Source organism: Genypterus blacodes, unplaced genomic scaffold, assembly GCF_046128005.1.
Source record: "Genypterus blacodes isolate CSIRO-AG114 ecotype Tasmania unplaced genomic scaffold, CSIRO-AGI_Gbla_v1 ptg000208l_1, whole genome shotgun sequence".
Lineage (NCBI taxonomy): Eukaryota > Metazoa > Chordata > Actinopteri > Ophidiiformes > Ophidiidae > Genypterus > Genypterus blacodes.
This window is the reverse complement of record NW_027467007.1, coordinates 175,001-191,379: the sequence shown is the minus strand read 5'-3', so window position 1 is coordinate 191,379 and position 16,379 is coordinate 175,001. Positions and strand designations below refer to the sequence as shown.

Genomic DNA, 16,379 nt, shown 5'->3' with positions numbered 1-16,379 from the left:
CTCCTGCCTCCCCCTTCCTCCTCCTCACTCCTCCTGCCTCTTCCTTCCTTCCTCCTGCCTCTTTCTTCCCTCTCCTGCCTCTTCCTTCCCTCTCCTGCCTCTTTCTTCCCTCTCCTGCCTCTTCCTTCCCTCTCCTGCCTCTTTCTTCCCTCTCCTGCCTCCTCCTTCCTCCTCCTTCCTCCTCCTCCTGCCTGTGGGGGCCTGAGCTCTGGGTCTGTCAGCAGGCTCTGTCCCTCAGCCAGGCCTCAGCGTCTCAGCTTGGCAGAGTGACGCACAGATCACATACACTCTGGCCAGCGCCGACGCAGGCTGAGCCGACACGCCCCGGCCCCGGCACCGCCAGCGCCCGGGGAATGCTGCCTCTGCTCTGACGTCACACACACACAAACACACACACACACACACACACACACATGCACTGTCATTTAAAGTCAATACACTTAGTGACTTAACAATTACACATTTACACGGATAGGAGCCTGATAAAGTTGGTCACCGTGGAAACGTGGGAGGTGCTGGTTTGGATAAATGTTGGTTCCTCATGTTGCTCTGGGCAGAACAGTCAAAGTCACATGAAGGGAGCAGGACCCATAGTTCAGCAGCACTTCAATGGATTCATGTAAAGGTGGTGGCAGTGTGTGTGTGTGTGTGTGTGAGCCGGAGAGAGGAGAGAGGAGTGAGGAGCGAGGAATGAGGACAGGTCGCTAAGGATGAAGTAACCTCCACACTTTCTGCAAACTCTGTATTTTTAAACCGCCAACGTAATTCAAGGGCGTTGGGGACTGAATTCCAGGACAAGTTCAGTCTCTAGTGAGTTACTCGGTGTCTTCCCTGTGTGTGTGTGTATGTGTGTGTGTGTGTGTGTATGCGTGCGTGCTTGAGTTTCCGCACTATCTGGTGAGGTAGGAGAGATGTCACTGCAGACAGAATAAAGGTCAGGGCGTACTGGAAACACTGCACAGAACAAAGTGCGTGCGTGTGTGTGTGAGTGTGTGTGTGTGTGTGACAGATTACCAAACGTAATATTTGTGACTTTATGTAGAGTCATTACTCTGGTGAAGTGGTAGAAGATTCGGGACTGTTTCACTTTTTCATCAATGTTGACTACAAATGGAAGAGTGGTGCTGGTTGTTGTTGTTGTTGTTGTTGTTGTTGTTGTTGTTGTTGTCCACCAGGTGTTTACCAGCAGTGGAGTGCAGATTTCCATGTTTCTATTTTCACCTAACTTGAATGTTGACATGCTGAACAAACCCTTGCTGCAGCACTGCTTTACACACTGAGTGTAAACAGGCAGTTTGGGTACTTTCTCGTTAAGTCCCCCTTCAGAAAAGCCTGTGCTGTTCTAAATGAGCAGATTACAGGCCGGTCAGATTCAGATGTGTTCCATGTAACTACAGGAGACTCACATCTGTTCAGGACCGACGGGTTTGTTCTGCTGGACCCGTTTCTACAGGCGTCAGTCCCCTTCTCTCATCCAACATATGAACACATTGGAGTTCTCTTTGGATCGTGTCTTGAGTTAACATGCCGCTGGGTTTTCGTTTGGCCTTTCCTCCGCAGGCAGGGCGTTCCACAGCGAGAGAGAGGGAGAGAGGGAGAGAGAGGGAGAGAGAGAGAGAGAGAGAGAGAGAGATGTGGAGGGAAGGAGGCTGTGGGACAAACCCGTCCAGCGTGGCCTAGTTTCCTTCAGCCTGTGACTCAACTAAACTCTTCTGCCTGGCTAAGCCGGCCTAGTCAGCCCGGCCCAGTCCGCCTGGCTGAGTCCGCCTGGCTGAGTCCGCCTGGCCGAGTCTGCCTAGTTGGGCTTGGTCACTGTGGATGAGACGTGCAGGAGCAGCCACTCGTACACACATACACACACACACACACACACATAGCAGCTGTTGAATGGATGTGCTGCACATTAACACATTAGTGACTCACTAACATTTAATATGTTCTGCTGCTGGGCCACAATGTGGAAGCAGTGTGAAATATAAACAAGCAAGACAAATATGATTTAATTCATATAATTAAATAGGTCAATTGAGTGCTTTTTGTGGAATAATATATTAGTAATATTTCTGAATATTGATCTATATGAATACTGAGACAGTGTGCAGGAGAATAAATACTTCATACTCAGTAATAATAGTCTATATAGTTAGTTCCTATAGTTCCTCTGTACTGAGCTCTGATGCCTTTAGTTTGGTTGAATAAATTAATTTTCCATTTGATTTCTGATGATATAGAAACAACAAAAGCACACGTTCATCAGCTTGTTTGTCAATCGGGGCTGTGGAGAACATGAAACAACATCTGAGGCACTAAATACAAACAACAAATCCATTCTGAAGTTTGAATATCAACATTTTCCATCCAGCTCAGTGTGCACAGTGAGGCTACTTAGTGCAAATAAGAGCATATACATTACAGTGAAGTACATAACAAAGTCTGTATTTATGCATTTCATCATGTAGGCGTACACACACGTCCATACGGTTTAAACATGATACTTCTAAATGCTAATGTAGTGATTCATACACGCGTGTTTATGTCCTTTAGATGCAGTATGAGTCAGCAGATTCCTCATGGAGCTGTATGGGAGTCTGACAGATGTGTTGTTTAAAGCCTTTAATGTTGCTCACTCACTGTGAGAATAAGAGTCAATCTGTTACAGTCCAACGTAAACAAAAGAGTTCCCACCGCCAGAATGCAAACATGAGATCAGAACCTTCACGTGATCCAAACATGGAGTGGCAGATGGTTCAATTCATGGGCTCAGGGAAAATAGCAACTCAATTAAAGTTAGTAATGTTTAGAAGGCAGCTTATGGTTTGTTTACATCAACAAACTGACACACACACAAAATCAGGATCAAACCTGAAGTCAGAGTGTGAAGATGACACAGCTGTTTGACGGCTCATTGATCTGTGACAGTTGGACCGGGTCTCAGCTCTGAGTCCTGACTGTTCTTGACTGATCTGAGCTCAGCAAACGTAAGAGGCCACACAATCTGAATGATTCCCTTTGAAGCAACACACACAGCGTGAGCAGCCAGCAGCACGATCTGAGCGGCTCAGCGTGGGGCCAGGCTGGTGTGTGTCTCTGTGCCATTTAGTCCCTCACTTAGGTGTGTGTGTGTGTGTGTGTGTGTGTCTGTTTGTCTGGTACATAGTGTGCGTCCCACACCTGTGGCTGGGACTGCTCCCCTTAATCAGGCCTAATAAAGAACATTGATTCATCTCCATTTGATTCACACTTTTAGACAGGAACACACACATATACACACACACACACACACACACACACACACCCGACCACCATTTCAGAGGCCAACACCAACTTATTGCACTGACTTCTCTCCTAACTAAGGACAGTACGCCGTGTTAGCAGCTCTGCATCTAATATTTCACTTAACTGCATGTGGAGATGTTTTAAAGAGGGACAAAGTGTCGCCAGGGAATTAAAGGAGTGAAGGTATCAGACAGTGTGAGGGAGGGAGGGAGGGAGGGAGAAACAGGAGATCAGGACATGGGGACACTTGGCTAATGGGGCAGCTAGACACGTTTCCCTAAGACGCAGGAGTTGAGGGCAGACGTCCCGAGCTTCCCTGCCTCCTGGTCCGGCTCCAGCCTGCAGGAAGCTGTTTACTCTTTCTATCTCTCTCTGCTGACGTCGGCGCACCGAACAATGTCATCCAATTTCCTGTTTTTCACTTTAGTGGAAAGCCACTTTCCCAGTGTGTACGGTGCATAACCGTGTGTATGCCTGTGAGTGTGTGTGTGTGTGTGTGTGTACAAGTGTGAGACAGAGAAGCTGGTGGGCTGGAGGAGAAGAGGAGGAGGAGGCGGAGGAGGAGGAGATCTATAGGGCCGGATACAAGGGGAGCAGGATATAGGGTCAGAGGCAGCACCGCTATGTAAATACATTAGGTGTATAGAATGAGAAGTAGCAGGAGACAGACTGCAGAGTGTCCTGAAGGCAGCAGGAGACGCCTGTAGACACCTAGACGGGCCTGAACCAGGAGGGAAGTTCTGTTGTGTCTCAGTCTGAGGCTGGATCCTGCCGCTTCATGGTGAGAGCTTCATACCTAAAGGTTCCTCTGTTTAAAATGCTCCAGGAGTTCACTTTGGAATTTCTGCATTGTTTAACTTTCTGTGTGAGCTGCATGAGAGAGGAGAGACTACAAGGACCAGAATGCATTGCACCTCAGATAGAGGTCTATGGAGCAGAGATGTGGGCGGGGCTACAGCTTCCTGTGGTGTGTAAGCTTGTGGTAAAGTCGTTTGAAAGCTTTATGTTAGAATAACTGAAGTGCTGTTCAACACAAGGACCCAGGAGTGTTTAGTGATGCTGTAGGTGATGGTTCTAAGTGCTGATGTGCCCATGAGCCTCAGCAGCTCCTTACATACTTTATATGACGTCAGCAGGAGGAGCAAATCTGAAGTGACGCAAACTCGTAAAGCCACAACTTTGAATCCTTAACAAGACGCAAAGTGAGGAGATTTAAATGTCTGACGTGTGTGTGTGTGTGTGTGAGTGACACTGCCAGTCAGAACCTGAATGTTCACCTCTTTAATGACAGGTTTCCTATAGAGTACAGAGTTGAATTCACGCCTAACGTTGACGTACACAGCTCGCTGCCTTTTGACTTTTTAATTAACGCACAACTGGGAGCTTCATTCCAAACTTAAGCTGCTGAACAGAAAAGGAATAGAACCTGTAGTTACACAACTGAGGCTGAGAGAGAGAGAGAGAGAGAGAGAGACTGGTCATACCACATAGCATGTAGCAGCTGGGTGGGACTTGTGTGACGTCTACACTCTCCACGTCCGTACTACTCTCTACTCTGCTGCCTGGCCTGCACACACACTCACTTCCCTCTCTTTGTTTGTCCCTGGTTGGGTGCCAGCATGATGTTTGCGGGATGCAAATGCTTGGCTGAATGATTCATTGCTCTCTGTGTGTGTGTGTGTGTGTGTGTGTGTGTGTGTGTGTGTACTGTACAAGCGAACTATGCTACCCAAGGAGACTGGCAGACTGTCTGAGCTCTGTGTGTGTGTGTGTGTGTGTGTGTGTGTGTGTGTGTGTGTGTGTGTGTGTGTGTGTGTGTGTGTGTGTGTGTGTGTGTGTGTGTGTGTGTGTGTGTGTGTGTGTGTGTGTGTGTGTGTGTGTGTGTGTGTGTGTGTCTGGACATACACACTGTGCTGCTCACTGCTCTGCTATAGGTCTCAGCTAATTGGAGGCCCTGTGGCCAAACTCCATACGTCAAGACCCTGACCTCAGCTATTTCATTAATAAGCACAGTCACAATGGAAACATGGTGTCTTACACGTGTGTGTGTGTGTGTGTGTGTGTGTGTGTGTGTGTGTGTGTGTGTGTGTGTGTGTGTGTGTGTGTGTGTGTGTGTGTGTGTGTGTGGAGGAGCATTCAGGTGATCTGCCTCATGTTAGCGGCCTTCTCTCTCACGTGATGTATCAAATGTTTTGTTCCGTTTCCGCTGCCAAATGATTGTTTAGGTTGAGTTTCTCTTCTAATTCAACCAAACTGTGTTTAGACAAACGTGGTCAAAGTGACTAAAATCACATCTGACTGCAGATAAACCAGCTCTCCTCCTGTCTGAACATGAGTTTGTGGCATCTCTGTACGCTGCTGCCTTGTGATAAAGTCTCACACACACACAGACACACACAGACACACACAGACACACACACACACCCATAGAACCCACATGCATACGGTCTAATGCACATGAGCGTATCATGCGACCAGGTCCTCGTGTCTCTGGAGGATCAGATGATCACAGAGCATCAGCGCTCCCGGCGCTCCTGCAGCCGCGTTCTGTTTGTGATGCTACAACAAACGGCCCACTGTCACCATGACGTCAATACGGCGACAACCGTGGGCTAATCGGCTTTTTTCTCTCTTTGTTGTTGCTTAATGCTTTCAAAAGGCTTACAAGTTAGCAAGATGTGATTTACTGCTGGCCGGCACGCTCTGAAATTCCTCTCTGTATTCCTCCTCACGTGTGTAGATTGTTTACGGAGAAGAGGAATTCTAGAGGGATGACGGTCCGCAAGGGGCTTGGTTGCTATGGTTACTAACCCCTGAGCTGGGTTCCATTTAGCAAGGAAGGAAGCTAAATTATTTGCAGACAGAAAAGAGTAAGCTTGCATAGGGAAAGTGTAATGAGTTGAAGACTTTGTTTACTGTGTTCCAATCCCATGCAGCTGATGTGTGGGACACATGGGGGGGGGGGGCCGCGCTCCAGCAGACGGGTCCAGCTCAGACTGCATCATCTCTATGACTGACTGACTGACTGACTGATCGTTCCATCCATGATCTCATTCTGTGGTCTAACCCCTGCCTTCTTCTTCTCTCTTCTTGTCTTTCAGACCACATTAACAGAGGTGCAATTTGGACCAATGAAGTTATTTAAAGACCCGCTTCAGGTAACGTACAACAACGCCACAGTCTGATGAGTGTGTGTAACGCCTGTGTGTCTCAATGAGCTCCACAGGACCAGAGGAGGACTGTGGAGAGAGAAATGTTGATGTTTATAAGGTTTAGATGCTCCATGATGAGACACACAACATCAAACTAGAGCTCATTAACACACGGATCAAAAAGTCCCCAAGCAAACATTCAAAGAAGAGAGGGGGGGAAAAAAACTCTTAATGGACGTATTGTGTGTGTAATGCAGCCTTGGGTTGTCAAGACAACAAGGCCAAACATTTATGACCAAGAACATACCATCATGAACAATGCAGGGTATGGAGCAGCAGCAGCACAGAGCAGCCATGGAGCAGCCGGTGACGCTCTGTGCTTCATTATACTGTTTGTTCTGCTCTCTGCTCAATGGAAAAGTTTGGTTTCAAGGCCATTAAAGTGAGATTTAACCTTTTTTATTCTAAGAAAAGGACTGAAATTGCAATTAGTAATGTTTGTGCCTGACACCGGCCTGTAGCACAGCCAGCAGGGAGGGGAGGGGGGAGGAGGGGGGAGAGAGAGAGCAGAGATTGGGATGGAGTGTGTGTGGTTTGCAGCCATGTGTCCGTGTCCAGACTGGGATTCATTGTCCGATGCGCCGCAGCGTGACAACAGTCGGAAAGCGAGGTAGAGAGATATCCCCTTCCTGTTTTTGTCACTCACAGCTGATCCCGCCGTGCCCTCCTCCTCCTCCTTCAGGCTCCTCCCCTTCTCTCTGCTTTCAACAGTGATGTTTTCTGGACGGACAGACGGAACGATCCGTCCCTGCCAAAGCGCCGGCTGCCCCCCCCCCCGAGAACCGCTCGCCTTTCTTTCCCTCCCTGACTCTGCGCTTCTCTCTCTCCCTGTCTCTTTGGATACTTGGTGTCTCCTCCAGTGAAGCCTCGTCCCCTCTGCTCCACTCAGGCCTGTTTTCTGGCTCCTGGCTCTGCTGCTGAGCTCGGCCTTATCTCTCTCTGCCTATATTAGCCTGTTCCTCCACCTCCGCAGGAATGTTGACTTTTCTACCAACATCCCAATGTGGAATTCTGATCTAATTCCCTGTGCGTACCAAACATAGCTGCAGGACTCGGCGGTGATGTATTTATGAGCCGGACACTCTTAAAGGAGAGCGTTCTTCTGCTGGTTTGTGTTAGGAACACTCCGGCCTCAGGCTGACTGCCGGGGCTCAAATAAAGCCACACAAATTGTCAGAACGAATCATAAGATAATCGTCAAACAACAAACCCTCTATCCCCTGATTGTGTGTGGGACACTGGCTCCACTCTGCTCCACAGACTCAGGCTCTTTGTGCCCTAATTCAATTTTACAGGTGTGATGCAAACTTCAAACTGCAGAACAAACTTTCCCTTCTTTACATTCCCTCTGCTCCCTGCCAACAGTTGGAGATGACGTCTGTTTGAGAGAGTGACTCATGAATCTACTCTTAGTGCAGCAGTGCTCTTGGAGGCGGGCCTAAATCTCTGGTCCAGTATTTACGCAAGCGAGGGGTTATATGAAGGTATGCTGGCAGAGGCTGTGTGCTCTCAATGGCCGGTCTGACGGTAGCAGCGGTACCTTCTGCCACAGCCTTGGCAGAGCTGTGGGAGGGGCCGCAGCCAGTCAAGGCCACCCCTTGACTAATTGTGTCATAGATCATAGCAGCGGACAATAAAATCTCTGACGTACACAAGTACAAGCTGAGCCTGATCAATCAGGCCCTGTCCGCTGCGGGCCTGAGGTCACAGTGGAGCCCACGCTGCAGGCTGATTGGAGCTGCGTGGCCCAGTGAGCATGAATGCACCAATGAAACCTGGACAGCTCAGAGCTGTGAGACAGCTGATCCCCTCAGGCTCCAAGGCCACGGCTCGGCTCTCTGCGCTCTCTGATTCTGTATCCTTGTGACTCCGTCAGCAGTGACTGAAGTGCCTCAGTGCAAAAATACTCCACTGCTGCTTCCAACCAGAGCTTTGATTATCAACGAATGACTGATTATTAATCTGATCAAGTGGAGTCCAGTGATCAGTGTTTGTGTCTGTGCAGACGTCCATCAGCTGTTTCTGAATTTAAATAACATACTCCAGCTAATGACAGTTTGAAATCCAGAAAACTCGATCTGCATTCATATTTTATTTTTCCATTATGTTATTTGTTTACGTGTCATTGATCTCTCATTGTTTACTCAGCAGTAAACGCTGCGTTGTTCCCCGGTGACGTGTCGTCACCGCTGTGATGATGCGTCACAGAGAGAGGAAGAAGACGAGTGAATGCATTAGGAGGGCTTTCTTCTTTGTTGTTGAAGTGGTTGCCATGCCAACTTGAAGGCATCAGTACCAGCATGGGGGTGGATTGTGGGTCACATCGCTGAAGGATCGATGATGTCTGTCAGTAGATTTATAAATGGAGTCGTTGGATTATGATTGATTACAACTCAAAGCTCTGCAGTCACATTGTTGCTCCATTAGAATATAAAAACAGTAAAATAGAATCAAATATAGAGTAAAAATAAAAAAAGGAAGAACTAAAATAGGGAAATAAGACGGAAGGAAACTGGGAAAGTACAGAACCAACTGGACCGAGGGCGCTACTGTGGCACAGCTGTTGTAGTATCAGTAGTGTGATGTTGTTGTCTCTGTCTTTGCAGGTACTTTTAGTTTTTGCCAAGAGGACAGTCAGAGTAATGGCTTCTGCTGGGCGTGTGAGAAGGCCAACTTCAAGTGCAGCACGGCCCGGACACCTGAGTCGGCTCTCGAATGCTTCTCGGAGAAGCATCACGACCTCGTCATCATTGACCACAGACATTCCAGACACTTTGACGCTGAAGCACTATGCCGGTAGGCTAATTGCTTCTTCATCTAAGCACTGGTATCTATAAGGTATTCCTGGCGTAATACAGTGGACTAAGTTGAACTGAACACCATGAGACCAACGTCACCCCAGGATCTTAAATGAACTCCGCTAAAGTGATTCTTTTCATGTGTTGGAATGAAGTAGCTGGTGTGAGTTTGTGTGTGTGTGTGTGTGTGTGTGTGTGTGTGTGAGCGTCTGGATGGCCTGGTGGAGTCATGTCTCTGAGAAATGAGCGGCTGCCCATACCACTCTCTATCTTTAGCCTCTGCCCAAACCAAAAACACATTTACAAACATTAATTTGCCTTACCCAGCCTGTATGTTAACCCTATTCATTTTGGCCGATCCATATGTTCAGTATACACGCACAGGCCCCGATGGGGAACTAAAGGGCCTTTATGACCGCTGGCTGGGGGAAACCACAGGCGGATGAGCGGCCCTGTACACTGCATTCTTTCAGAGGCCGAGCTCAGCTCACAGAGTTCCAGCGCTCCTCCTGGGCTCGGCCTGCCTGGGAGAATCCGAGCGTGAAAAAGTGCCGAATACATTGATTTGATGCCACAGGCTTCTCCGGCGGCGGCTCCCTGGCTAAAAGGCTCCTTCTGTTTACATTCAGGTCAATTAGAGCTGTCAACTCCTCAGAAAACACTGTGATAGTGGCTGTTGTGAAAAGGTACGTACAGCTCAGTGACTCACTCTCAGTCATATGAGGCAGCTCATGATCACGACTCATGTCAGGCCTGCGTCGCTTTGTGATGCTCTGTCATGGGTCCTGGGGGGGGGGGGGGGGAGATCTGGTGCTAACATGCGTCTCTCTTTAAGGCCGGACAGAGAGGAAGCCTCTGTGATGCCTCTGATCAACGCTGGCTTTAATAGGGTGAGTGGCATGTTGTTATTTGAGTCATGTAACTGTAAGATGAGTGTGTTGTGTTCCTTCTGCCTGGATCACCGACACACAGCAGCACTCAGAGTCAAGCTGTAATGCCTCTGATTTCATAGAGAGCTTTCGTCTGTCTCTGATTGACCTGTGCTGCTTGTTGTTGCCCTCTGACCCTCAGAGATATGTGGAGAATGCCAACGTGATGGCCTGTTATAACGAGCTGCTGCAGCTGGAGTACGGGGAGCTGCGGGCGCAGTTCAAGCTGAGGTGAGTCAGCGATGCTGGAGGAGCTTCATGTTGTGTCGTCCTTCAGTTCCACACACAGCGTCTCTGTGTTTACGGCTGAATACTTTATCATAACAGATTTATATAAACTACACCCTGACATGACCTTTTATAAGATGCTGATGTCTGTGTTTATATTTATAACTCTGTTCTCTCTCTCTCTCTCTCTCTCTCTCTCTCTCTCTCTCTCTCTCTCTCTCTCTCTCTCTCTCTCTCTCTCTCCCTCTGTCAGGGCGGGAAATGCTATTTTCACAGCTCTAGAACAAAGCCAGGAGGCCATAGAGATCACCTCTGAAGATCAACTCATTCAGGTGCCTTTGGAATGGACTTAGACATTCACATCCACATTGCATCACTGCTTTCCCCCCCCACCCTCTCTCTCCTCTTCTCTCCTCATCCTCTCTCTCTCTCTCTCTCTCATCTCAGTAGTAGTTGTGCTCTCTCTCTCTCCCCCTCTCTCTCTCTCTCTCTCTCCCTCTCTCTCTCTCTGTCTCTCCCTCTCTCTCTCTCATCTCAGTAGTAGTTGTGCGCGCTCTCTCTCTCTCCCTCCCTCTCTCTCTGTCCGTCTCTCTCCCTCCCTCTCTCTCTCTCCCACTCTCCCTCTCTCTCTCTCTCTCTCTCCCTCCCTCTCTCTCTCTCTCCCTCTCTCTCTCCCTCTCTCTCTCATCTCAGTAGTAGTTGTGCGCGCTCTCTCTCTCTCCCTCCCTCTCTCTCTGTCTCTCTCTCCCTCCCTCTCTCTGTATCTCTCCCTCTCTCTCTCTCTCCCTCTCTCTCTCTCTCTCCCTCTCTCTCTCTCTCCCTCTCTCTCTCTCTCCCTCTCTCTCTCTCTCTCTCTCTCCCTCTCTCTCTCTCTCTCCCTCTCTCTCTCTCTCCCTCTCTCTCTCTCATCTCAGCAGTAGTTGTGCCTTGTGTCTCTCTGAATGGTTCCTTTTGTTAACATCAAAGTCTTGTATGTTTTCCCTTAAACTCTGTGTTCTCTGTGTTGTTTTGCCTGAAGAAGGCTCACACACATGATCACAGATCATCAACACAACTGCAGCTCCTGAGCAGCAGATCCTCCTGCTCCTCATCTGTCCTCCATCATCCAGATGTGCTGCTCTAACTCTCTCTCTCTCTCTCCCCTCTCTGTTCCAGTATGTGAACCCTGCCTATGAGTCCATTATGGGCTACCAACAAGGCGAGCTAATAGGGAAGGAAATAATAGAAGTGCCTAAAAGTGAGAAGAATAAGCCTGATCTCCTTGAAACCATAAACTCCTGCATACGGAAAGGAAAGGTAAGAAATGTTCACACACTGCACATCTCCATCACGCGTGTGTGTGTGTGTGTGTGTGTGTGCGCGCGTCCACGTGCGCTCGTTAAACCAAGCAGCCGTCCGTCCAGCAGCTATGTTTCATGTGCAGAAGCAGCCGTCGATGGCAGCGTTCTAATCTGACTACACAGAGAGCGAAGGTCAGTCCCAGACAGACGAACAGCAGGGACGGCCTTTTAAAGCTGCCACTGCAGTCTGAGCACAGGGGGGGGACATGAAACAGGCGGGCTGGACCCCTACCCATTAAAGCAACCTGCAGCCTCTCAAACACCCTGCTCCCCCAACACACACACACACACACACCCCCCCAGCCCAGCACACACTGCTGCTACTGTATATCTGTATGGGGGTAACTGACATGTTTGTATGTAACATGTATGTATGTAACATGTGCGTGTGTCCTTTGGTTGTTGCAGGAGTGGCAGGGGATTTATTATGCCAAAAAGAAGAACGGAGACAGCATTCAGCAAAATGTGAAGATTGCACCTGTGCTTGGACAGGGAGGGTGAGTGACAGAGGGACACACAGAGGGACACACAGAGGGACACACAGAGGGACACACAGTGAATCTATTGGTCAGACTTCTTGTACTAATGAGCTTTTGTCATTCACAGAAAAATCAGACACTATGTGTCTATCAACAGGCCTTTAAATGATAATAATAAGGTGAGACGTGTTGACATATGTGCTGTACGAAGCTTCTGGACCTCTGGCCTGCATGTATCAGCTCCCTCTCTCTCCTCTGTCCACAGACTGATAAATCCAGCGAGCGTGTGCAGGCTGAATCTCAGACAGGTGAGCTCTGCTGTGTTTGTTAAACCTCCCATGTGATCAGAAATGAGGCATCGTTGCGTAAAGCATGTGTAAAGCTGACGTCATCTCTGCTGAGCACCGTGTGTGTTCCTCCTGTGACACTCTGCCACATGTGAGGGTCTGAGATCCAGAGTGGGAGTGTCATCAGGAAACACATCAACCAGAAGACACAACAAGGCCTTCACCCCTCAAAGCGCCAAACCCCTGACAGACGTCATGACACTAAAGTGGAGTGGAGTCTCACTGTGTTAAAGAGATTCTATTTGTTCATGTTTCTGTCTTTAGTGATACTTTAGTAGCACTGTAAAGCCAGGAGGAGTCTGACGGGGGCCAAAGTGGTCCTCCTCCTTTGTGTTGGAGGTTGCGTGCGGCGTGCAGGATTATATAATGTGACGTGTGTGTGTTTGCGTGTGTGTGTGTGTGTGTTAATGTCAGGTGTGCTCCTCTCCTCTCCCCTCCCCAGACAACCAACCCAGTAAGCACAAAGACCGGAGGAAAGGCTCTCTGGATGTCAGATCCACGACGTCCCGGGGGAGCGACGGTGAGACTGAAGGGAGTTAGACGTTGGAAACCCTGGGCGTTTCTTTGTACCTTTAAAAAAAAAACTCCCCAGTTGTGTGTTTGTGTCAAGTGTTGATTGGCCTCACAGAACACGCACACGGGGCTGGATGTGATCTGTGTTTCTCCCCCTGTTCTCTCCCCCCAGGCGGCTCTCAGCGAAGACACTCCTCCATGGCCAGAATCCACTCCATGACTATAGAGGCTCCTATAACCAAGGTGGGTTCCTCTCCCTCCCTGCCTCCATCATATGATCAGCATTACTCTCTGCCTCATGACTGAACTCTTGTCCTGTTAAACTGCCACAACTGCCATTAGCGTTTCTTGTCCTGCTCCCAGTTTGAAGTCTCAAGGCCTGGTTTAGCATGAAGCAGAAAGGAGATACCGCTGATAAAAAAAAAAAAAAAAAAGTCCTGCATGTTACGTAGAAGGCAGCAAAGCATGTTGGGCCAGAAGGAGCCAGTGTTCCTGCAGCCGGGCTCCTCGCACATGGAGAAGAAAGTCCCCCGGGTCGAGTCAGATGACACACTGCAGTTCCTCTGCTGTATCATTTGACTCTGTAGTCCCTGAAGGCACCATCCTCTTAAAGCCAGTGATGGAACTGCTCCTTTTGTGTGTGTGTGTGTGTGTGTGTGTGTGTGCACTTGTGTGTTCCTGCACGCGCTTGCTTTACCTCTAGCCTCTAGGACTTCTTCTTGAGAAGTCGGAACTTAGATCTCTGGCCATTGCCTTCTGGTTTCATCATCCAGGTGATCAACATCATCAACGCAGCGCAGGAGAGCAGCCCCATGCCGGTGGCAGAGGCCTTGGATCGGGTACTGGAGATCCTGAGGACCACTGAGCTCTACTCCCCCCAGCTGGGCACTAAGGATGAAGACCCCCATACCAATGACCTTGTCGGGGGACTGATGACAGTAAGAGATGTCTCAGCCGCCCCCCCCCCCCCGCCCCCCCTCGGGTCAGATCCATGTGTTTACATGAACGGAGTCTTGCATGAATCCACAATGACGGCTCACATGTCCACGTGTGTCCAAGGAGCATTTACAAGCACACAGACGACAATGAAGGGACATGTGGTGTGTGTGTGTGTGTGTGTGTGTCATGTGTCCAAGAGAGAGAGGAGCAGAGAGTCAGGAGTGTGTTTGGGGAATTTTGTTGGGGTTTTTTTTTGTGTGTGCATGTGTGTATCTGTTCATATCTGTTCACTGTGTGTGTGTGTGTGTGTGTGTGTGAGGAAGGTCGAGAGAGAGAGAGAGAGCGAGAGAGAGCGAGAGAGAGAGAGAGAGAGAGAGCAGTGGTGTACAGAGGTAGAGTGCCAAGTTGGCAGTCTTGGCAACGACCCCAGAGGAAGTGTTAGATTGTCCTTTGTGCTCCTGTAGGCTGGAGAGGAAAGCCCACCCCACCTTCCACCCTCTCTCTCTCTCGCTCTCTCTCTCTCTCTGCACACACACACACTCCCTCACACTCACATGAGCCTCTTCCTCTCGGCTCCACAGGACTGGAAACATCCTGTTCTTTGGATCAGATGAATAAGCGCGGCTTCACTTACACATGTACGCTGACGTAGAGTGACCAGCAGAGACACACACACACACACACACACACACACACTTTATCCCAGTTAGATTGTTCTGTATCTGCCCTGCTTGTTTACTTCCACGGCCTCTCTGCGGTGACGTAGATGCGTGGTCAGAGAGTCGGAGCAGTAAGAGAGAGAGGAGCTGTCATCCTTTTGGGGAGAAAGTCTTAAAATAGCCGGTGTGTGTGTGTGTGAAGGCAGTGCCACCATGAGACAATGCTGGGGTCAAAGATGAGCCCGACTCCTCTTCCTCTCTCACTCTTCAAGTAAACATTTCACTTTGCGACACACACACACACACACACCCATGTGCTCACTCGCACCAAGAATCCCTGGTCATTTTCAGATTTGTTTATCAATTTATGAGGTCAATCAGTGCAGTTGTTCCTAATATTCTGCACCACCTAACGGATGGAAATGCATAGAAAACCTTTCTTTGACACCGAGTCTAATAGAACAATCTCTTCAACGTTTGTTAACCGCTTTAGAATTCTTATTAGATTGTGCAGCGACCTCACATTTATGTTAAAAGAACCAGGATGCTTCATGAATCCTTCTAGTTGTGATGTGTTGTGTGTGTTGTGATGTGTTGTGTGTGTGCACCAGAGGGTTTGACTGGAGGAGAAGCTTGATGGTTTGGGTGATGGAAGCTGATCTGCATGTATGAGACGGCCACATGTCATCATCCTGTGAATGAGGTCATCATGACATCATCCAGTGCAGAGCGTGTGACACGTGTACATCCATGTCCATGCTGTAGTCATACGTGACACGGCTTGTATAGATACCTGAGTCATTGTCACTAAGAAGAGCCTTGACTTTAACAACACATCACACATACCATGAAGGAACACGCATAAAAAGTGTTAATTGAGAAAATAAGGAGAATCTGTGTCTTTATTGTGCTAGTTTGTCACGCGATTGCGAGCGTGAAACGCCATTTCCATCCGCAGCTGGAACCAAACGCACAGACGAGGTGTTCAGCCAGAACCCAAACTCAGCTCTTGGTTCTCTAGTCAAAGGGATACTCCGACAATTCTGCACATCAAATTCAGCTGTAAGGTCTTGTGAGCCTGATTCAGCATGCAGGAGCAACTGTGTAAAGGCGTTTGTTGCTGTAGCTGTGCAAAATCACGGACGCTGACCTCAATTACATCACAAGGGCTACTTCCTGTCGGCGCTCCGGGCCGCCAGTTTGGAAACTAAAGCCACTAGAATTCACTAAAACGCTCTTACGAGAGGCTGCAGTTATAAACCTTTAGTTTATGACCAACATGAGCTGTGTAGAGCAGCGCTGTGATGTCATAGACGTCACTCTCTCCCTGACTCTGCACCGCTCGCTCCAAACCCACAGAAGCCTTTACACAGATGCTTCACAGGCGGGACGGAGCGGCACAAGATCAGGACACGAGTCTGATCTGAACAACTGTGGAGTTTCCCTTTAAATGTCAATGTGGAAACTTTGAGTGTGTGTGTGTGTGCGTACGTATGTGTGTGTGTGTACGTATGTATGTGTGCATGTATGTGTATGTATAAACTGTATTTATGTATGTATGCGTGTGTGTGTGTGTGTGTGTGTGTGTACATCTTTCTACTGTTTGCTCACTCTTTGTCATTTCTTCTTCTTCTCTTCAGGACGGTTTGCGAAGATTGT

The 16,379-nt window shown here is 48.7% G+C and overlaps 1 protein-coding gene across 1 annotated transcript in view; it reads left to right on the top strand.

The window, feature by feature from the left end:
* pde8a (phosphodiesterase 8A) overlaps nt 1-16,379 on the top strand; it is a 34,007-nt gene that overhangs the window by 11,201 nt on the left and 6,427 nt on the right. Inside the window, exons 2-16 of the mRNA XM_076169566.1 lie at nt 6,378-6,434; nt 8,106-8,238; nt 9,095-9,284; nt 9,916-9,972; nt 10,122-10,176; nt 10,358-10,446; nt 10,697-10,775; nt 11,599-11,739; nt 12,192-12,280; nt 12,390-12,441; nt 12,528-12,570; nt 13,052-13,129; nt 13,295-13,365; nt 13,896-14,060; nt 16,361-16,379. The exon at nt 16,361-16,379 is cut by the window's right edge and continues 30 nt beyond it. Of these exons, the coding sequence (XP_076025681.1) occupies nt 6,378-6,434; nt 8,106-8,238; nt 9,095-9,284; nt 9,916-9,972; nt 10,122-10,176; nt 10,358-10,446; nt 10,697-10,775; nt 11,599-11,739; nt 12,192-12,280; nt 12,390-12,441; nt 12,528-12,570; nt 13,052-13,129; nt 13,295-13,365; nt 13,896-14,060; nt 16,361-16,379 (1,318 nt within the window). The remainder of the gene's footprint in view (nt 1-6,377; nt 6,435-8,105; nt 8,239-9,094; nt 9,285-9,915; nt 9,973-10,121; nt 10,177-10,357; nt 10,447-10,696; nt 10,776-11,598; nt 11,740-12,191; nt 12,281-12,389; nt 12,442-12,527; nt 12,571-13,051; nt 13,130-13,294; nt 13,366-13,895; nt 14,061-16,360) is intronic.